The 22076-nt window shown below is 41.1% G+C and overlaps 1 protein-coding gene across 3 annotated transcripts; it reads left to right on the forward strand.

The window, feature by feature from the left end:
- Positions 1-1408: 1408 nt before the first annotated feature.
- RAD51C (RAD51 paralog C) lies at positions 1409-20037 on the forward strand. 3 transcript variants are annotated; one of them, XM_074595072.1, is made up of 9 exons: positions 1413-1602; positions 2778-3036; positions 3286-3452; positions 4456-4589; positions 7352-7483; positions 9761-9827; positions 13367-13427; positions 16008-16068; positions 19727-20037. In XM_074595072.1, the coding sequence occupies exons 1-9, from the start codon at positions 1485-1487 to the stop codon at positions 19820-19822; spliced, it is 1095 nt and encodes a 364-aa protein (XP_074451173.1). In that variant the 5' UTR covers positions 1413-1484; the 3' UTR covers positions 19823-20037. The 3 variants fall into 3 exon arrangements, with proteins under 3 accessions (XP_074451172.1, XP_074451173.1, XP_074451174.1); XM_074595071.1 differs by lacking the exon at positions 19727-20037 and having other exon boundaries at positions 1409-1602; positions 16008-17795; XM_074595073.1 differs by lacking the exons at positions 13367-13427; positions 16008-16068; positions 19727-20037 and adding an exon at positions 11223-11693.
- The last annotated feature ends 2039 nt before the right edge of the window (positions 20038-22076 follow it).

Raw genomic sequence — 22076 nt, forward strand, 5'->3', positions numbered from 1 at the left:
TTTTTTGGGATGCAATAATTAGTGCCACTTACCAGAAAAGGCCAATTGTAACACATTTTTCAAATATATTCTGCGCTCAAAACTGAATTGTACCAACAGTATGCTGACTATATTTTACCACGAATATAAGGATACAGGAAAAAGTAAAATTTTTCTGCCAGCACCTGCCTAAACTTTGCTTTTACCTTTTTTCAGAAGCTTCTTCACTTTTTCATAGTTTCCTTGCCTGACATAGTCATGCAGCTGAGCTTCCAGTGAATCACCTTTTATACTTCCAAGCCGGGCAGGGCAGGGAATTGGAACAGGGAGGGCATGAGCCATCTTCTTTCCTCAACAGAACTAGGAAAAGAAGTGAAATCTAATGAAGCTGCAAAACGCCATAGCTCTAAGGCTTCAAAAATGAGGAGCTGTTAGCAGGCAAGGCCTCATCGATGGGAAACGCGGTGCCAAGGAGAAAAAGGGAGAGGTGACACCGGGGACAACAGAAACACCCCTAAAGCCTGGCAGATGCGTAGGCGCCGCTGACTGGATGTTACGGTTTGAAGAACCCACAACAATTTATTGTCATTCAGAAAATTATTCTCTCAATTGATGACCCCTCCCCACCTGGGAAGGGGAATTGGGAAAAACAAGGAAACCCAAGGGTTGAAATATAAACAGATTTAACAGTATAAGACTAGATAATCGACATTAATAACACTAGAGAACCGGTATTGACCCTGATACCAATATAAAATATATGAGGATTATACACAGCCCATTCTCTCAGCAGCAAGCTGCACTCCCAGCAGGGGACAGCAAACGTCGGACACTGCGAGTGCTGCGGCTTCGGCAGGAAGGGAAGGGCTCAGGGCTCCGGCACTGGGGCAAGAAGCCATCACAGGGAGAGAACTCCTGAGGAAACTTTCTAATTTGTACTGAATCTGATGTTCATAGTATGAAATAATCCTGTTGACAGCATGGGTCAAGTGCCCGGGTCTCGCTCCTCCTCATCCCTGCACCTGGTAACGCTCAAAAACACCGAGGCCTTGAAACCTGCACACCAGAGCCGGCTATGAAGTAATTTTTTTCACAAATTCAGGCACCAGAGCCTTGTAAAAGTGCATTTTCCCCAAGCATTAGAAGTCAGACCCGCGTCACACAGCAGGCCGCAGCCTGCGTCAGGGCCGCCTGGGCCCAGCAGCCCTTTGGCTGTTTCTGCCCCCTTCCCACGACGAATGCCCCCCGCTCCCGCCGCGGGCTCCGCACCCTGTCCCGCCCCGGCCGCCTCACCCGCCTCAGCGCCGCCGCCGCCCCCCCAACGGCCACGGCACGCGCTCGCGCGCCTCGCGCCTCCGCCCGCCGCGCATGCGTGGCCGCCTCTTCCCCCTCCTCCCCCCTCCCTCCCGCCTCGCGCGTCTGTGGGCGGGGCCGGGCCCTGTGGCGGCCCAGCGGCGCCCGGCCGCGCCGGCCCCGCCACCGCCACCGGCCCCGGCAGCCCCGGCATGCAGCGGGAGGTGGGCAGCCTGCCGCTGGCCCCCGGTCTGCGGGCGAGGCTCGTCGCCGCCGGCTTCCAGACGGCGCAGGAGCTGCTGGAGACCGGCCCCTGCGGGCTGAGCAAAGGTACCGGCGGTCCCGGGGCCCTCAGGCCGCCTCACGGGCCTCCCCGCTTTGGGCGGGTTCCCCCCCCCACCCCCCCCTACTCTCGCAGCCCTTCACGAAGCCGCTCGTTTCCGCGAAGCTTTCGGAGCAGGTTGTTAGCGAGGATGGTGTTTGAGGAGGGTTTCGCGTATTTAGGTGGTTAATGCATATGAAGCAGCATGGGCAGGTCAGCGACTGAAGGAGCAGCTCCCCTGGGAAACTCCCTGGGACCTCGGCGAGTCTGGAGAAATGGGAAAAGTAATATTTACCGACTCACCTTTTGCCCGAGCAAAAAAAACCCCAACACACCAAACCCCCACGATTCTGACAAAAGATCGGTTTTACACTGTGTGATGTAAATGGGATACAGAGAAAGAACCACCAGAGTATTCTGTCTCTCTTGTTCCTCTTCTTACCCCAACTGCACACACTTTAAACAAGATAAACTCCTATGAGGTCAGGAAGTTGCTTTTTCGAAGAAGCTAAACTAAGATTTGCACAGCCATTGTTAGAAGTGGATCGAGATTTTGATTATCAGTAGTTTTGTTGGCTGTGATAATATGTGGTAATAGTTTTGCCTTGAAGATCAAAATGAAGTAGCTTGATCCTGACGGGTATGTGTGTGTACAGACACGCAGAGAAATTTGCAGGTATCTCATCTCCGTCACTCACACTGTGTTTCAAGTCTAAAAATAACACATAAGGTGCTCGGCCCTGGCAGGGTACCATCAGTAGGTGTCACTGTCACTTACGAGTCTGCAGCCTGACTTCTTTTACAGGACCTTATTTGCTTCAAATGAAATTAATATGATAGCACATTCAGTGCGGAATACGTGACTTGCTCTGCCAGATCTCATCCACATCTATTTTGACAGACACGTCCACAGCAGTTTTGATTTTATTGATTTGCAGATCACTTGCTGTCACCTGAATTCTGAACGCAGGGCATCATTGCTCTGAGTTCTTTTGAAAATCACATCATTAGTTCCAGAGATGTTGGCAAGCTGTGTGCATCGTTATACTAAAAGGATTAATATTTTTGTGTTACGTGGCAGAATGATCAGGTTCTGTCAAACAAATTGAATTATCTCTTTATACTTTAAATAAATCGCTGTTTATATAAATAAGGTAGCGTTTCATGGTTTTGACTCTTCTAGAAATTGGAATCTCCAAAGAAGAGGCACTGGAAGCATTACAGGTTGTGAGGCAGGAGTGTCATGGGGATGCAGCAAGGACTGCTGGGGCATCAGGTGCCACCAGAAAGTGCACAGCGCTGGAACTTCTGGAAGAGGAACAAGCCCAGGGCTTCATCATCACCTTTTGTTCAGCACTAGACAATATTCTGGGAGGTGGTGTGCAGCTAACAAAAATCACCGAGATCTGTGGAGCACCCGGTGTTGGGAAAACACAGCTGTGGTATTTTATTTTTAGATTACTTTTGTGCAGCTGAGAATCACTTTTCTTTGTTTAGATTAATTATGAAGAAAGTTCATTTTTCTTGTCATGACTGCAATCTCTGATTCTTACACAGCATTATAAATATAATGGCTGTACTGCTTCCTGTTCCATGTATTCCTCAGCAGAAAGGTCACTTTAGGAGTGAGCTGGGAGGGGAGGAGAGCTTTGTGATGTAAATATATCTCTTTTTTCTGTTTCCCATGGCAGCATGCAGTTGGCAGTCGACGTGCAGATCCCAGAGTGCTTTGGGGGCGTAGCTGGAGAAGCCGTGTTCATTGACACTGAAGGGAGTTTTATGGTAGACAGAGTAGTGGATATTGCAACTGCCTGTGTGCAGCATTGCCAGCTTATTGCTGAAGCTCATCAAGAAGAAGGTACGTTGCTAAGTCATTTCTTTCTGCCTAGCAGGCAAGGATCTGAGTGAAATGAGTGTCTCGTAGGCTGCAGTTTTACAGTTGGAGGGTTTCAGCAGCAGCGCTGGCTTAAGGAATTCATGCTGCCAGCCTTTAATTTCTGCCTGTATGTATCATACCCTGAACTGCATCAGTGTGCGGAGCCATGCTGCAGACTGAGCTGATCTACTTTAAGAATTAATTTTTTTTCTATGTGGTGATTTGTGGGGTTTTTAGGTATGTGGGTTTGGGCTTTTTCTTTTTTTTTAACACAGATCACTTTAATGATTGAATGTACAGCAAAACCCAAACACAACACTGTCCAAAACAGAGGGATATTGTGCTGCAACACAGGGGCAGGAGGAGCAGCTGGGGAGAGAGAAGAGGAATGGCAGAATTTATTAAGACAGTGTTGCTGCTGAAGCCCCATATTGTAAAACTGCAGCTGGAATTCAGCTCCTTCATAAGGTCAATATAGCTGGGTTGCATTTAATGAAGAGTTTTATTCTGTAAGTCACCAGTGTGTTGGGGATACTGACACAACTTTTATGTTACTCTTAGAGTATTTTATCCAGTAAACTTCTGTTTGAACAGAGGTAAGAGGACACCATATTAAATGAGCTACTGCCTGTGCATTAAACAATGGATGCTTAATAGTCACTGTTGTCCTCCAGTGGTGTTCTGGCTTGAAAATGATTTACTGGAAAAGTTCTTTCTTCAGAAATAAATTTTTCATTTTTGGAGAACTCCCGTGGAGGCTCCGGTGTATCTCTGTGCAAATGCTGAGATAGCATCTGCTCACCTCCTTCTTGACTTTCAAGCCAGATGGAGGGTATGTTTCCCACATTCTTTACCTTGACTGTTCCTGTTTCTGGGGGTTTTGCTGTTGCTATATGTGGAAGGCATAGTTTGGTAGAATGATGAAAGTGGCAATATGCTAGCACAGACTTCTGACTCATTTACTCATCTATTTATTTGTTCTCAGATCATCTAAAAGCTTTGGAGACTTTCTCTCTTGAAAGTATCCTTTCTCACATATATTACTTCCGTTGCCGTGACTATATAGAGCTTCTTGCACAGATCTACCTCCTCCCAGACTTTCTTTCAGAACATTCAAAGGTAAGGGTTATTGCGGATTTACCAGAAGATATGACTCATCTTCACAGTAAAGGTTTTCAGGGATACTAATCTGGTATAACGAGTAACACGAGTAACACCTTAGTACCTTAGCAGGTTGGCAGCAATGTATTGGCTGATGCCAGAGTACAAATGTAAAGCTTACTTGCTTGTTAGCTTTTTCATTCCCTTCCCAGTTACTCTTGAGAGTAATTTGCTTTCGCTACCACCGCTGCCATCATCCTGGATCTCCACTTCTAGGTGAGGATACTGGATCTATGTTGCCACGTGTTATGTTTCTGTGAGCACTGCGTTACGAATTATCACACAACTGCTTTACCAAAGAGTTTCTGAGCCAGGTGTGCATGTGATGACCATGATGCAGGGGTATCAGAAAGGCTTAGTGCCATTTTTTTTTTTGTCCTAGAAGATCCCAGAAGCATCCTGCACCATCTTGGCATCCAGAAAGTGACTCTTCTCCTTCTTTCCAATACATCTTCTGTTGCTACAAGCAACCAGAGCCTGCAGCTTGACTCTTGGGTGGACTACAGCCAAAAAGTTTCCTAGTACCTAGTGTCTTAGGGAAATGCTATTGTAAGGCAGATTTTCACCACCTCCCTTCCAGATTTCTAGATTCTGCACAGCAGATCACTCCTTAACAGGATTCAGGGAAGATGACTTGTGCCTCATTCTAACAGAGCACAAATCAGTGTTGTTTAGTTAGATTGTCTTTTGCATATCATTTCCATTTTTGGAAGCTGTTATGTTCTTGAAAGCGCAGATGGGAGTCTTACTTTTGCTTAGTGTAGTCTGGTATTTCCCTTTCTCTGCCAGGTACTAACGGTGCCCTGTTGTGTTTGCTCTTGTGGAAAGTACATGGCTTCATTAGCACAGTTACATTGGGTTGCAGTTCTCTGGTACCATCTGTGCTTGGCCTGCAGCCTGAAATACTGAAGGTTGCAGGAGAACTGTAAGACCTTCCGGTGATTCCTTGGACAGGCTATAAGTGACTTGACAGATTGCTCATTGCAGTCCAGCTCTCATTAAAATTAGTCGGATCCCACTGTGCAGACCTGGAGCTGAGACTTGGACCACAGGAAACCTCCAGCTTTTAGGGTTTTTTTGAGAGATACGTAGTTGTAGAGAGTGTCATTTGGTAATATGATGTAGTTTGAGATCTTGTTAATAATACAAGAAAGACCAATAATACAAAAAAGACTATGTTAGAAAATACTCGTCATAATAAACATAATTCTTTAAGTCTAGTAGAGACAAACTGACATAGAGAAGGCATGTGTGTTACCAAGCTTTTGCGATATAGCCTACTTTCGATTAAGTTTACTTGTTTGCTATTTTATAACAAGTGCAACTGGGAGAATAAAGTAAATTGCACCGTACCTGGATATATTCATTTGACAGGCAAGTCATATTACTCTGTATACATTCCTTTCTACCATGAGTCGTATTTATACTGTTAAACTGATTGCTCTTAAAGCAAAAAAATTACGTGTGAGGAAGACGTACAGGGTCATAGAAAAGAATTTGCAGGAAGGGGGGAAAATGAGAAAACAGAAGAATATCTTATTTTAATTCTTACTTTTTAATCTTCTTTTTCAAATGAATTTTTTTTTTTTTCAATTGGAGGCCCAGGGCCATTGTACAGAGTGATGTTCGCTGCAGGCTTGTATATTCCAGTCATAAAGCTACTTCCCAATAATGAATTAAATCAATAATAGAGAAACGCAGTTTTCTTGTATTGTTTCCAATTTGTTATCGTGTACATTAATGCAAGAACTTGTAGATACCTAGGATTTGAGTGACATCTGAACATGCAGATGCTGTAGGACTATCCATCTCCCTTCTGTATTTCAGACAAACTTGGGTCATCAAAACAGGTGCAATAAATGAAGCTAGAATAAATCAAAATCCCAGACTAATGTTTATATAGTGTCTTGAGGGTGATGAGCCAGCGGCAGCATTGTGCTCTAGATTCAGCTAATGATTGCTACAAAAGAAATAATTCAGCAAAGCAAACATCTTCAGGCAAGACAGATACTCAGCTCCATTGCATAGCGTCTGGAATGTCTTCGAGCATCTGTTAAAATCCATGTTTCTAAGATAGATCACTGATATGAGCCTTAGAATCAGAGGAGTTATTTTAACAGTGACTACAGACAGCATGTATTCTAGTTTTAGTTTGGATTTAATTTTTGAGGGAGAAGGTGAAATAAATTAGTGTTTGTGGAGAGTCGAATGAAGTACAATTTGGATGTTTAATGATTTTATTTTTTTTCTCCAGCTTCTCTTCTGCAAGGCTTTAAGTCCAGCTTTGTTATTTTATATTCCGTACCAGGTGCTACAGAGGTGTGTCAGCTGTAAGTGAGCGAGCTCTGAAACTGGAAACAGGCGGAAGGGCAGCTCTGTGCCGAGTTAACTAATGGGAGAGCTTAGTGCAGCATGTTGTTTTAAGCTAGTGCAGCTATGGCCTGAGCTAGTAGCTATGAATAATGCAGTACTGCCGTAGCAAGTGTATTACTGTGTTGGGAGCTCGAGGCTCTTTACCCTGCACTCTTGTGCAGTGCTGGTTGTCTCCGATATATATAGAGAGACAATAGGTGTTATACTGTCATGCACATCTGTGTATGAAATAAAAGATTATCATCACGTTACATAAAACATTCTAATGCACTTAAAAAGATGTCTTACTGCTTTTGTCATTGTTTGTAGAGTAGTAATGGTAGTTTTTCCTTTTCTTCTGCATTTAGGTCCGACTGGTGGTAGTTGATGGAATTGCATTTCCTTTTCGCCATGACTTTGAGGACCTCTCACTTAGAACAAGACTTTTGAATGGTCTGGCACAGCAGCTGATCATCATAGCAAATGATCATAAATCAGCGGTAAGTCCGGAGCAGATTTACACCACAAAAGATGCTACTTTGGAATAAATACATTACAAAGAATTAAGCAAATGTGATTTGTGATTGTCTATAAATAGCAAAATAAAACTGCAAGAATGCCCTCTACATTTGTGTTTGCTGGTTTGGTTAGTAAATTTAGATGGATTGCGCAGGCAAAACCGTTCAGGTGGAAAATTCCTAGACCTGTCAAAATAAGTAAAATTTGCATTAAAAGCATCCTGTGGATCTTAAATGGTGACATATCAATTTGCCGTGCTGTTTCACATAATTTTCTTTAATGATTTCGTTGGACAAGAAATGCTTCTTTGGTGACTTTTACCTACAAAGCACATGCATTAAAATACATCAGAGTATTTAGCAGTTCCAACATAACTTTCCACTCTTCATTTAAAAATAAACTACGGTCTTTGCGGAGGAACTGTTCTTGGGGAGGAAAACCACTTTATCTGCTAGTTTGGCTTGATCTCCTGGCATCCATGGAAACCCATAGCTTCCTTCCTGGGCATTGTTTCTACCTCATTTACGCCAATATGGAGGCCAGCAAATCTGCAGCCGTGTAGCCAGCAGATGGCACTCAGAAGCTACATCTGTTCCAGAAGTTGTTTTGGCAAGTCTTTCACAGCACAGAAAAGCATTGTTCAGGAATTAGAGCTCAAAATGGTGCTTGTGCCTGTAACTGTTTCCAGGTGACTTGCAACCTTGTCACCCACAACTGTCTTGCGCAATTGGCTTTTGTTCATAACTGCTAAAAATAAGCCTCCCCTTGTGCTTCCTCCGATAGCGGCAGGAAGGGAAAGAGCACAGCTCTGCATTCCGCCTGGGTTGGGCGATTGGCCTTGCTGCTGAAAGCGTCCCCTCTCTCTCGCCCTGACATGAATTATGAAGCTTCTTCCTGCTGGTGTGGGCACTGAGGGAGATAAGTGTTATGTGACTGCTCGATTTGCACAGCCTCCAGTTTACTGAGTGCTTTCACTCATAAATTGGGTACCTGGTGACCTTGAACAGGAGCAGTTGTCATTGTACAGTCTTCTTTTTCTTTGGTCAACGGAAACATATAACTTCTTTCTATTGAACAAGTGAGGAGTTTAGTACAAACGCTTGCTAAATAAACACTTGCTAAAGAAGAGATCAATCACAGAGCTTCAGAAATAATTTAGCTCAGAGTGGCCCTCTTGTTAGTTTTTGAGTTAGTTTCACGTAGCTTGCAAGCAGTCTAAATTCAGCTTGCGTGCCAGAGATTGCTAGGCAGCCTGAATGCTCTAATATGGTAGGAAATAAGTTCCTTTAGTTTCTAAAGCTGAACTCAGTGGGTTGTGCTGGCATGCCCGGACCAGCCCTTCTCCAGCAGTGAGATGGGGAACCTGTCTGGGGCTGTTACCATCCATGTATGAGGAGTTAACTTCTCTAAAATACGCAATATATGTCTTGGGGCTTTCAGCTATGTAAATGTTTTGGTGTGCACTCAGTGGAATTGCTTGCTCTAGCGCACATTTATAACTGTTCAAGCAAGAATCATACAAGCATGTCAAACAATGAAAGCCCCTAGGGTTTAAGATAGGTACAATTCTTTATTTTTCATTTTTAATGAACTTTGCAATTAATATTCCTGGCTCTTTTCTGTCTCACCCACCCCCACTTCTACCAGGGATCTAACCTAGACTGTCTGTGAACCTCCTACGAGTGATTCGTGCTGCGAAAACACTCCCCCGCTCTGTCTGTTCACTTTCATTCTGCTTTGTATTGTACCCACTTGCGCATTTTTAGACTACAAGGTGCAGAAATTCTGTTAATCACTAGGCTTATACGTGTTTTGAGCAGCACCACGAAGTTCATTTATGCCACAGTGACTGAAATCTATCTCTTCATAGAGGGCTAGTACAAGTCATGTGCATCTAAATACAGATCCAAACAGCATTTAGTACAAATACGGTGGAATATACAAGTTGTGTAGAGTTTGCATCCCTTGGGAACGGAGAAATTTATGTGTCTCTAAAGTCTTGAATGAAAGAAATCTACCTTCAATACAAATTGAAAATACACTTTGCAGGGTTCTCTTGTTTTGGCTATTGAGAAAGGATGAGGCACCTTTACGGTTTCTTCTTGTTAACACAGAAGCTTCATTACAGTACAGTAGGCAAGAGTTTTGCTTGAGTAACTACTTTATTGGTAAAAGCTTTTTGAAAATCCCTCTCTTCCCTCCCACCAGTACACTTCTTTTCTGGAGATTTTCTTGTTTGCTTCTGTTTCCTCTTTTAGGTAGTTCTGACAAACCAAATGACAACAAGGATTGGACAGAGCCAGTCCACATTGGTTCCTGCTTTAGGTAGGTGTTTTGGTTGTGAGTTGAAAACTGAGTTAATCCTCAAATATATGACTTCCTTTCTTTTGGTATTGTGTACAAAGAAAATGAAAATGTTTGCTGAATTTCTGCAATGTAGCAGAATCCATGGAGAAACTATTAGACCTGTCTGGAACTGCTAGCATTGTGGAACTCTACAGTAGTGCTTACCAATGTCAGCATTGTAATTATAACTAGCAACTATCTAATTTTATTCTAAACTCAAACATAGTGTGCAGATTAGAATCCTGGTTAGATTTTTGAAAAGCAATTACAAATACTTTTAAAAATCATGGCATTTTCAGATTGCATAAACTCACAGATTGAGAGTGTTGCTGGATTTTTTTTTTCCTTTTTAAACCAAAATTTTTAATACTAAACGATATTAGGTCTATCAGTATTCTTTAAGATGACTGAATCGCCCTTTCTGGGGAAGCACTAGGTACTAAAAACTCTCTGCATAACTAGGTTTTTGGATGTGCAGCTAATGTATTGCAGCCTTCCCCTGAGGATCGTGGGCCGTGGAGTTACCTCTATTCCAGCTGCAGCTGTGTCAGCCAAGGAGGCCACTACCCTGCTGGAGGTCACTGCCGCATCCTGTGTGCTGGCTGAGCTCTTTGTGTGATTGTCTCCCAATATGTTTTTGCCAAAAGTGGGCCGAGTAAGCTTGAGCTGTGTCAATAATAAGCAAACCTCTGAGGAATCAGTAATTCGGACTGAAATTGGCTAGTGAATGATCATGCAAAAAATGTAGGGATGGACCTGGGGGCACGAAACCTCTAGTAGTAATGTGGTGATGAACAGGTTAAAGCACTAACAGAAAAACACAGCTTAATGGTTGCACACCTCAAACTATGCTGCGATTTCCTAAATTCCCGAGAATCATTCACTGCCTCTCCAAACCAGTTTAAATTGTTTATTTTGCCATTATACTTGAACACGTTCCATTAATTATTTGCAAAGGCATTTCATATTTGCTGCATAGCTGGAACTCTCTACCCGTTGCTCTCTACAGTTAGGATGTAGAGGGAAGTTCTATCTGGGATCCTCAACTACAGCCTGCCCATAGTGACTTTAAGTGTTTTTTACAGGCTGCTCCTGTAACGAGCAGAGTACCTTATATAGACTCTTCTGCTGTGGTCACAGGGGAAAATAGAACAGTTCTTCTGAAGTAGAGATTTTGACAAATTAAGAAAAAGCTCAGTGTTTAAACCCTATTTCAGGTTGTAATGTTGTATTATTTTATGATGCACTTAAAGGGCACAAATTCTCAGTCCACAGCTTCAGTTTCTGTGAACTAAGTAATGATTCCCTTGTTCTGGAGGGGAGGGAGCAGAAAGGGACAGTTAAAAGGCAAAAATGTTCTCACTGTCTGTACAGGCATTGAACCGTTTGGCACAGATGTAAGATAAAACGAACAACTAAAGGCTGTCTCCTTCGAGAATGTGAAGAATGTGGAATTTTGAGCTGTGCATGCAGATAAAGATCCAGCTTCTGGTTTCTGACCCTTTTTGTCATTTTTGCCTCTTGCTCTCTGATGTATTATTTTTGGCAGCCTTTCTGTCTACAAACTCAAGTAAAGCTAATAGATGCTGTCTTTTTTTAATAGCCAGTGTTGTTTGAGAGCTGTTGTGTTTATTGAGTCATAGGGACAGTAAAGAATGTGAAGACATTTAGGTTATAATTCAAAGATACCATCTTCTATCTTGTGCATATTTTCTTTTCCAAACATTTGACATAACCGTGTATTGACCCATGACTGTGACTCTCACCAGAATGTGTGTAACAACATAGTATTGTTAAACTGAGTAGTGTGTACTCTTGCAAAAATTAAAGTTTGTCCCAGTTGTTAAAATATTTAAGCTAAGAGATATTCTCCTCATCCTAAACAGCGATATCTTGAGTGGTACAAAGATGTGAATTTATTCCATAGACTCGGTGCAAGTATTGAGCTGGTGGAATACAAGGTGGTTTTTATGACCCGCTCTGAAGGGATGCTATTTCAACAGTCTCATTGTATAGGCTAAAGAACGTCCTGCTCCTCCATGGTTGGTTTTAGGCAAAGGAACCATTGAGGGGAGAGGTCAGCAGCAAAACCTCAAGTAAAATCACTCCTATTGCCTCCCCTATATAGGTTATTTTCCCCATTGATTGGTAAGCCTTAGTAACAGCCTTTTCTAAGATTTCACAAGCACATTAATCTCTAAACTCTTCTTCAGCTTCCTAGCAGAAGGGAAGTTCTTAATTATGAAAAAAAACCAACCCCACAGATGCTGCAAGGTATCAAGTCAAGAGCTTTTTGAAGGGGACAGCTTTCTTTCCCACTAGTGAGAGCTAAGCTGGGTGTTCCTAGACATTCTACTGGATATATTTAGAAAGGAGGTCAAATATTAATCTGCAGCCAGTTTAACTCAGAAATACATCATTTTACAGTAGCATTTTTCTCTCGTATTCAATACAGTTGGAAACATTCTGTTACAGAATTTGTACCCATTGTAAAATGTGTTTTGATCTCTGACTCGGAACCGTATCTGATAGCCAAAATCTTTAAACTCAACTTAGATATAGTGGAACAAGATCTGGCAGGACACCTGGAAGGTGTATGTCTTCATTACAGCTGAATCATTCTTTTTCTTCCCCGTGCTATAATGAATACTGGAGCACATGGGGCATGTGGGGCTGGTGGCGTGATGGAGACCAACAAGTGATTCGGAAGTTACAGGGCTGCGTGCAGGTGAACAGGAGAGGCTTCTAGCACTTAACCAAAACGGCTGGTTTAAAAGGCAATCTATTTTTGGACTACTGACCGCCTCCTGGGATAAACAGAGGAAAACACACAGTAAAATCGTCTATAAATTGACTGAGCCTGTGGTCAGGTGTGAACTGCAACAGTAGGACTCTTTCCCCTGAAATAGGATAGCAATCCAAACTGCCTTCTCTCTTTCCACCCAGCACCCCCACCCCTTGCTTTTGGTTGTGTTCCTTTGCATTTTGCTGTCAGAAGCAGAAGACTGCTTCAGGGGCCCTTAATACTTTAATAATCATTGACTTTCTCCCAAAGCTTGTATCCCAAAGGGAGTGATGTTTGCTCATAATTATGCCTGAGAGACAGAATATCGCAATTTTGAAGTAGGATTTAGACATACTCACTAGACTTCTTCAGTAGTAATTAGAAATATCTTTTCTGCATGCTGCCTCTGTTTTCAAGATTTGTGTAGTACCTGTCATTTATTAGGTGTATATATAAAAGCTTTCTACAAATATGGAAGTATTGCATCAAGCTTTCTATAAAACACGCTGTGAGTACAGAGGTTATTAATTGTCTCAGTATATTTGATAAACTGGTTGTGAAATCCTTGAACATATGAAAAAGATGTGATTCATTACTGTAAGGAAGGTATATATGTTTTAATCATGGGTTTTGGTGGGTTTTTTTTGGAAGACTGTAAATTTTAGTTCAATTTACTGATGCTGCTGCTGTTATAGGAGATAAATAAAATGGCTTAACATTTTGTGTTACCCAGGAGAAAGCTGGGGACATGCTGCTACTGTCCGTTTAATCTTCCACTGGGACAACAGTCAGAGGTAAGTGAAAACGTAGGCCAGTAAGCTACATAATAATACTGACAAATGTGACATTTGAGAGTCTTTCTCAGGCTGGCCCTAGTGGCCAAGCAGGGATTTTAATTTGAATTCTGGCCTTAGTCTGCCGTGTCCCAGGCTACTGAGGCCCGAGAGGAGCTTTCTAGTTCAGCCTGAGACAGCGCGGGCTGCACTGGCATGCTCCTCCTCCTCACCATGGTCAGCTTGCTGCTTGTACTTTTCTTTCTGACAAGATGCCCTGTCTCATCAAAATAGAACATCCTAGTGGCAGTTGCTCAGACACAAGAATTTAGGATCTGGTGCAAAGTAGAAATTTTTTTTTTTTACTATCTGCATTTTGTGAGCAGAGAGTAGAATTTCTTTGCTGCAGTCTTTTAGGCCTCAGTCAGTACAAAGCCAAAGATGCCAAAGGCGGCTTTCCACCTAGACAGAGATTCTCAGGAGGACAGACTGTAGGGCTACTGGCCTCTAAGCCCCAGTGGCAGCCGTTGGACCTTTCTGCTTTTAAATGCAGCAGGATGGTTCTGCAAAACTGGACAGCTATGCAGATACCAAGTTACAGTGACCTGCAGAGAGGTATAGAGACAGCTGCATTTACTCCCGATGCAGAGCTGACCTACGGAAGATGATTTTAGAAGCCCAAAGGAATAAGGATGACCCTTCTAAAAACAGTATGAAGTTCTGTCTGTTGCATTGAGATCTTTTCTAGTTCTTTTTTCCTCTCTTCACTGCATTGCAAGCTCACTTCTTCCTGGTCAGTTAAATTTGTATTGTATATAGTATCAAAATGCAGCAATTTGAGATTAAGAAGCCTTGCTTCAATTCTGTAATCTTCTGCAAACGGTGAACAAAAATGCTACTGGAATGTTGTTGTGAATAGTTTGGCTTGTTAAACTTGAAAGAGAAATGCAGTGACGCTTCCTTGTGGAGTTTTGTTTTTAAAATTCTAAGTTTGAAGGCAATGCAGAATGTTTACAGCAGGCTATTTAATTTGGTATTAAATTAACATCACTGATTAGTTAACAGCCTTTATAAGACAGAAGTTGCATCAACATAATGATTGCAGAACGAACAAAAGTTAATTTTATATATCAAAAGTAAAGAGCTTTTTTATTCTGTGACACAGCGAAGAAAGTTGTGGATACAGGTTCCAGAAAGCAAGCCAAAAATAGACAAACATGTTTTATTTACTGTTCTAAATATGCAGCTAATATGGAGTGGGGCCTGCAGAACCAACTACAACTGCCTCTCTGGAATGAACTACCTATACCTGCTGATACATCGTGGTTTTGTTGTTCTTGTGTCTATATTAGGTTATTGAGACACAAAGATGACCATCTGGGAATCCATTTACTTTTCTTTTTTTTTTTTTAAACTGTGCTTTGCCCAAATATGATACCTGTCTTTTTCTTTCTCTCTACTACTGAAAATGTCAGAGCTTAATTATAAGGGTTCTCATTGCAGTAAGGAAAGATCCTGTTGAGTCAGAGGCATGCAGCAGAGCTCCAGCTGAGCACTTGTAAAAGCATGGCTGCTGCAGCTTCGGATTTAGGCTATTTTGTAAAGTCTAACCCACCACTTAAATGTTCTGAGGAATTCCCTGTGTAGCTAATATGAAGTGGCAGTGTTCCTCAGGCTGTAATTACGTGCTCTCTAATAGAACGGCACCTCAGGGAGGAAAAAAAAAAACAAAAATAATTAACAGGATCTTTGGCAGGGTGTCTTGATACAGAGAGCAGAACACATTCTATGTTGGCTTTATGTAAGTGTAAGTTTTGGGAAGGTGGGCACAGTGCAGACTAGCAGCCATGGGACTGCTTGAAAAATCCCTTGCTTTTGAGCTGCTTTGCGATCTTCTACCTATATTATAGATCTTCTATCTATATTATTATCCATGATATGCAAGCATGCTATTGGGCTAGGTGCTGTATAAGCACAAATCAAGATGCACTGCTTAGAGTCTAAATGCACAAAATCAAGGAAGTGTTAGAGTAGAAATTACAAGGGAAACGATTTTCTCAAGGTTATGCTGTACGTCAGTGGCAAGGTCAGGCTTAGAAATAGAACATCTTATTCTCCATCCACTAGGTTATATTGACAGGCTTGTGAAATCTCTAGGAAAAAAACCTCCCTTAGAAGTATTTGAATTCTTGAGGGTATCTCCCAAGTTTAAGAGGTCAACGAACAAATGATTGCTTAACAGAGTAGGAAAGAATTCTGCTCAAAACCTTTTTTGGTTGCATTTTAAGAAAGTGGCATTTGGAATTAATTCCTAATGAATATTGTTCCACAAATATGATCAAATGCTGTGATGAAACAACGCTAATTAATCATTCACTCTTTTTAGTAGGTCTACATTGTATTTTAGCTGACAGGTCAAGCAAAGATGGGAATTTGGCATCCATAGTTTAAGTGACCTGTATGAAAAGACATACATAAGTATTCCACTGGTCATCTACCCCATGTTTGTGGGAAAACTTGGGTCTGATCATTTGGTTATTGTAATTTTTATTATTATTATTATATTCACTAATCATAATTATCTGGTTTTTGTTTAATCAGGTTGGCAACGTTGTACAAATCACCGAGTCAAAAGGAGTCAACCATACCTTATCACATTACAGTTAGTATTTCTTTTGGGATGGAGATACAGAGATGGGAGCAAATTGCTAGCTGTAAAGGAATTTTCAGATACATAGACAAATCTGAGAATGCTGTTTGCTTTCTTAGTGTTGTCTTTCAGTTGCCTTCAGAAGGTAACCAGCGATATTAGGATGTTTCCTGGTTTATGAATATTTTGCACCTTTTCTCTTTAGAAAAATGACCCAGCGTGTTAGTCCTCTTAGAGTTAAACATTTTGATTTCCAGATCAAATTTACAGACAGCCTGTCCCCATCTGTTCTTGTGCTAGTACTGCTTATTTTTTCTGCCCTTGATGTTAACTTTTGGCCTAAGTGCAATTACAGAGAACAATCATGCACTCTCCGAGTCTTCGTTTTGGGAGACTTGTTCAAGCCAAGCTGTTTTCTCCCTTGTCAGGTAGGTTGTTGTTTCCCGAGTGGCTCTTCTCTGTTCCAGCTGAGTTTATCTTTCTAGGACAAGGGTGACCAGAATCATACATGGTCTTCCAGAGGTATCACCAATGCCATACATATTTCCACATCTCTGCTTTAAGTGCATTGCCTGATATAACCTGGGTTGTATTTATCTCTTTCGTAGCTCCATTCTACTGGTGACCCTATGACCAGCCAATATATACAGATTTTTCTCTGCTGTCACTATTATATGAGGAGCTTCCAGCTTATGGCTTGAGTCCTTATTCATCCCTAGTTAAATCCTGCGATTATTTTCTTTTGTGGAGTGCTTAGATACATATTAATGAGAATACATACTGTCTAAGCTGTATTTAGGTTTAAAAAAAACCCCATCACTCGGCACTTGTATCTTCAAATGTCAGATACATAGGTACATGCTATAACTATTTGCTATGTGTCCTCATGGAAACACGTTGCCATAGCATTTCCTGCAGATTTTAATGCTGCCATAAAATGAGAACTTCAAACTATTGAACAGAAATAAGATTTTTTTTTTTTTTTTTAACCCTGAATGTATTCACCTGGACAGAAGAAATACTGCAAATATATATATATTCTTAGTTCTGTAAAGACTGGACGGGTAAGTGGGACTACATCCCAAGGTTGTGTGGATCATGTGATGTGAGTGTGCAGCCCTTTCTCTCCAGCTGACAAACAGATGGATTTTATCTTAGACAGTTTAATTGCCTTTTCCTTTCAGTTTTATATCCATTATAAAATAACTATGCGCTCTTCTGTGTGAATGCACACAATCTTGAAATACAGTTGAGAATGTATCCTAATCAAAGATTAGTTAAAACTTAAGATTATCCCTGTGTTTTTTCCCTTAATCCTGTTGAGCTTCTTCAGCAGATGGTTTCTGTAAGTAAAAAATGTATTATCCCTGTTGCTTTCATGAAATTCAGGTCTGATGATAACAGTCTGCTGTTACCATTTCTCATTCCTATTTCCATAGTTTAACTGGAAGATGTAAATACATGTTCAATGTTTCCAAATCTGATCTAGCACATCTATGTGTAGCCAGCATACAAAAAAAGATAATTAAAAGAAATAATAAATTCCTGAAGCCAGGATCCTCAAAGATGTTTAGGCTTATACAAATTGGTACCATTGACCAACTGGCTCTTCAGTGCCTGTAAGCCGACGGAGAAGTGTCTAACTTAGTGACCGAGCTCTAGTTCTTTTTCAGCTGTGTCCTTTCCAGCATACTGGCAAGTCGGTCACCAGTCCTGCTGAGAGTGGAAGCTGTGGAACACCTACCAAAAGAAACGGAGTTTCTTTCACAGGCTGATAAGGATTCATTCTTAAATGCAGAGTATAGAAATGTAAATTGATTTATGCACAAGGGAGCAAGTAGATCATCTGATTCACCTAAATTCCCCAAGTAATGTGACCTGATTATTTGATCGTGAAAGAGAGAAACCCAAGACCTATATTCTGGGTAGGAATTGTCAGTATTGCCCTGAACTGTGGAGGGTCTGCCAGACTCGTAATGAGAATACCACTCAAGTACTAAAGCCATCTACCTTTGTCAGTCTTGATACAGTCTGTATACACCAGAAGATGTTAAAAAACAACTCAAAATACTGTAGACTATCTGAGCTTTGAAGGTCCAGTTAGCCTTTTTAAGCCTTGGTTCTGTTAGCTACGTTCTCTCCATCTAAAAACTACTAACAAGCTTCACAGATATATAAAAAATTCTTATATTTTCCAGGGGCTATGCCCAGAAGGTACATGCCTTTAACTAAATGCAAAACATCCATACTAAGCAGCCTACTTTATCGCGTTCTGGCCTTTATAACCATCGGAATGCTTTTGCTGGGAGTCTAGCATGCTGGATTAAGTGGATTCTTGGCTACAGATCCACCTTTGTGCCTAAGGGAAATGGCAGAGATTAGATGCAAGCAGCAGTGAAACACTAGACTTGAAGATTCCCCATTATGCTATTTAGAATAACACTTGAGTTGCTTATAATAGCAGAGGGACTGCACAAACGCTGCCCTTGTGGCACCTCTTGCTGTTTGTTTCCTTAAAAACATAGCAGTCTGCGTGAGGTGAGGCATTTAGAAATAGAAATGCAGAGATGGGAAACTTAAGCAAAACATTTCGATTGGGTTTTGGTTTGGATTGATCTTGGTGTGGGACACACTGGCATTTTAGAAAAGTCACGTGTCTGATAGTAATTCTGCCTGCTTTTTCACACTGCACCAACCTAAAATGTCAGCTTTCCTGAAATGCTCTCATCCTCACATTGTCTCTACCTGAGCATTTAGGATCCCCAAAGCAATTTCTTCTTCTGATTAACCCCTTTTTTTGTCTCTAAGTCTGTGGTGCAGTGAGAGATTTCACTGATCTGTCAGCAGTGCTCCCTGCGCAGCATTTGTCTGGAGATAGGAAGACAGAGTTGCAGGCTTCACATCTCAGTGTCTTCATCTGCATTGATGACATATTTAACACACTGATTTTCCAGATCTTTCATATTTCAAAATCTTTGAAAATCAGTGAATTGTGAGCTAAAGTAACAGAAAATACTAATGGTACTAAGCCAAATAGGTCACTTCAAGCTCTCTCCTGAGTAGCAGCATCTAGTTTTCACTTCTACATTTAGTTTTTGGCAGTTCTCATACCATTGAGTCCCATGAATTACTATGCTGGGACAGTCTTTGCAGTCTAGAGACTGATTCAGAGATGCTGTTCTCTTACAATGTCTCATTGATGTTTTCAGTTCATTAAGTAGATATATGAAACAAAAATATCTTAGGTTTTAGAAATTCAGTTTTGTTTCTGAAAATGACTGAGGCAATTAATGCAGTTATCTCCTTGCTTCTGTGGGGGCTTGAATAATGGCTGAAGGATTTGGCTTTTCATTTATTTAAATAGGCAACATAAGTTAATCTACAGACAAGCAATGCTTCATAGCCATAGGGGTTATTAGTGGTAAAATGAAAATGATAGCCTGGTGAAAATTAAGTATCTTTAAAAAATAAAATGAGGAGACACAGTTATTATTTGGCATGTGTGTTGAAAAGCTTGCAGTTCTGAGCTTAGCCTGGTCTATAAATGTTCTGTGGCCGCTCATCTAAAATAAATGACAGCATCATACCTTATTCTGATCTTCTGGGAACTAGTTACTCATGCTTTATATCCATAGAAGTGTTATCACGTGATCTTGCTTATATGTTACAGTCTCATGGTTTCCGAGATGTGCAGCCTCCAGCCGTCACTCAAAATGCAGAAGATACTGAAATGAACCCTTGCAAACGGCCAAGGAGAGAAAAGTAATAGCGACTCAAAAATTGAATGTTAAAAAATGTTGTCCTCCATTAGAACAGTTGCATAGTGAACATGCAGCCGAAGGCAGCCTGAGAGACTCTAACTTAAATTCCTACTCTGGACATTGTTTTAACATAAAGACTGCAATATGCAAATTTCTGTCGCAGGAAATTCCTTTGTGTATGGCATAATTTTATAATAAAAATCTATGTTTTCTACAGCAAGAGGCTTCAGCTTTTTTGGGGGAAATGGAGAATACAACTAATTCTTTTACTCTGGGTAAAAAATAATTAGATGCGAGCATCTAATACAGTACATTTAATGACACAGGTCTTGATTACTCCTCTGGTTTTCTGTGTATCTGAATTTTAACAAGGTCTCCTGCAGCAATCTGCTCACATGCCTCCGACCAGGGCAGAAGGCAGTGGAGCTGCTGATGGATGCTCAAAGATAAATACATGCCGAAATGCTATACCAGATTGGGGCATTAGCCCTTACCTGCTGCAAAGTCCTTGATCAAGGACAATCAAAGCACTGTTTTGAACTTCTCATTTATCTTGTAGGGGTAACAATAGAGATGAGACTAGATCTGAAGGGCAAAAGATTTAACCCAGCATGGTAATTCTATGTTCCTATCTTAGTAACTAAGAATATTTTACCATCACTCAAGCTTGAACCAAACTGCTGCATAGCCCTTAGCATCCATGTTCTTATTTTACCAAAGCATTCAGAATGAAGATTCTGTACTAAGAATCCATTTCATTTGTGGCTTTAGTAAAGAGGAAACCCAGGCTTCTTAGACACCAGCGATATATTAGCAGCTCCAGAATCTAAACCAAATTAAAGAATGAATGTACACTAAAAATGCAGCAGGGATTTGTCCTCTTTTTATTAAGAGAAAACAAATCAGTAAGATTATTAGAGGAGAAGAAAGGTACTGCAGTGCTAAACAGTAATTACTTCAATTGTAAGAAGTGTTTGTCCATACACATGCACGCATATGACCCCCTTTCTGGCATAGTGCTCAATAATGTTATATCTGAGGAAACTCAGCCAGCAGGCTAAATGGAGAATTCAAGTTGTGGGAGTCACTATCTTTAATTTTTAATTTAGTAACACTAAGCTGACTTTGCCTTGAAACAAAATTCAGTGCTGAACCTGAGTCACAAAACCTCTCTATTCAAAAAGCTGCAGAAAGATGTGGCAGTGATTTTTGGATCATTATAGTGTTTAGATATAAATTACATAATAAAATATTAAAATGAAAAGTATTCAATTGTCATGCAGCAAACTGGGCTGTGTCAAAATTTAAAAAATGTGAGTCAGGGAGAAGCTCTCAAGCAAGCATGACATAGGGAAAGAAAGGTGGCGGGATTCGTGACTCAGACAAACATTTCAATGCAGGACACACAGGCAAACAAAAGGATCCTACCGCATGTGATGTCAGCAAGCAAACGCTCCATTTGGGAATAATAGCTTCCTACGTATTGCAGTGCAAGAGCAGGGGGGAGCTAGCACAGCACACATGCCTGCATAGCCACAAGGAAAACCATCCATTAAGAGTGTTGTAGCAATATTTTAAGCAGCACTGCTGGTTGCTAGTGATAGCTGCTATCTAATGTGTTTGGTATTTATGGAAAAATCCATTTCTCTCAATTTACTGTGTTCTGATTTAATAACCTCAACACGTTCTTCCATGTGCGAGGAGCGTAAGGACATGTCTCCAATATACTATTAATTTCAGATGACTGGGTTTTTTTAATTTGTTTGTAGTAGAATAGCACCCAGAAGCCCCAGCTGAGATGCTGATCCTGTTATACCAAGATAAATTGTTTTGTCTGAGTAAACATTAGATCTTCTAGTATTTCAGGCATCATTATCAAAATTTTTAAAAATTGCATAGTTACTGGTTAACAGTGGGAGTTACAAAACATCCAAAGGAAGCACTTAAGGCTCTCTGTGCTGAGATCTAAATTTTTTTTTTCATATTGAAGCTATTATAAAGATCAGCTCTGCAGACCAGAACTAGAGAGAAGGATCTGTTGGTGGAGACAAAATTAGATTAAATGAGCCAGATTTCGTTCTCATCTGCTGGAGACTAGGAAGCTGTTCCAGGCTTAGAATTGCGTATAAAGAAAGAATTTGACCATTGCCTCACCAATAAATCTTCCATGGCAAGTTGATATTTTCTTACATGTGCCTGGAATTCTCTTGCATTTCACGGCATCAGTGCACAACAGTGAGTGGCATGAGAGAATTTTAT

The sequence above is a fragment of the Larus michahellis genome, chromosome 7, assembly GCF_964199755.1.
Source record: "Larus michahellis chromosome 7, bLarMic1.1, whole genome shotgun sequence".
Classification (NCBI taxonomy): domain Eukaryota; kingdom Metazoa; phylum Chordata; class Aves; order Charadriiformes; family Laridae; genus Larus; species Larus michahellis.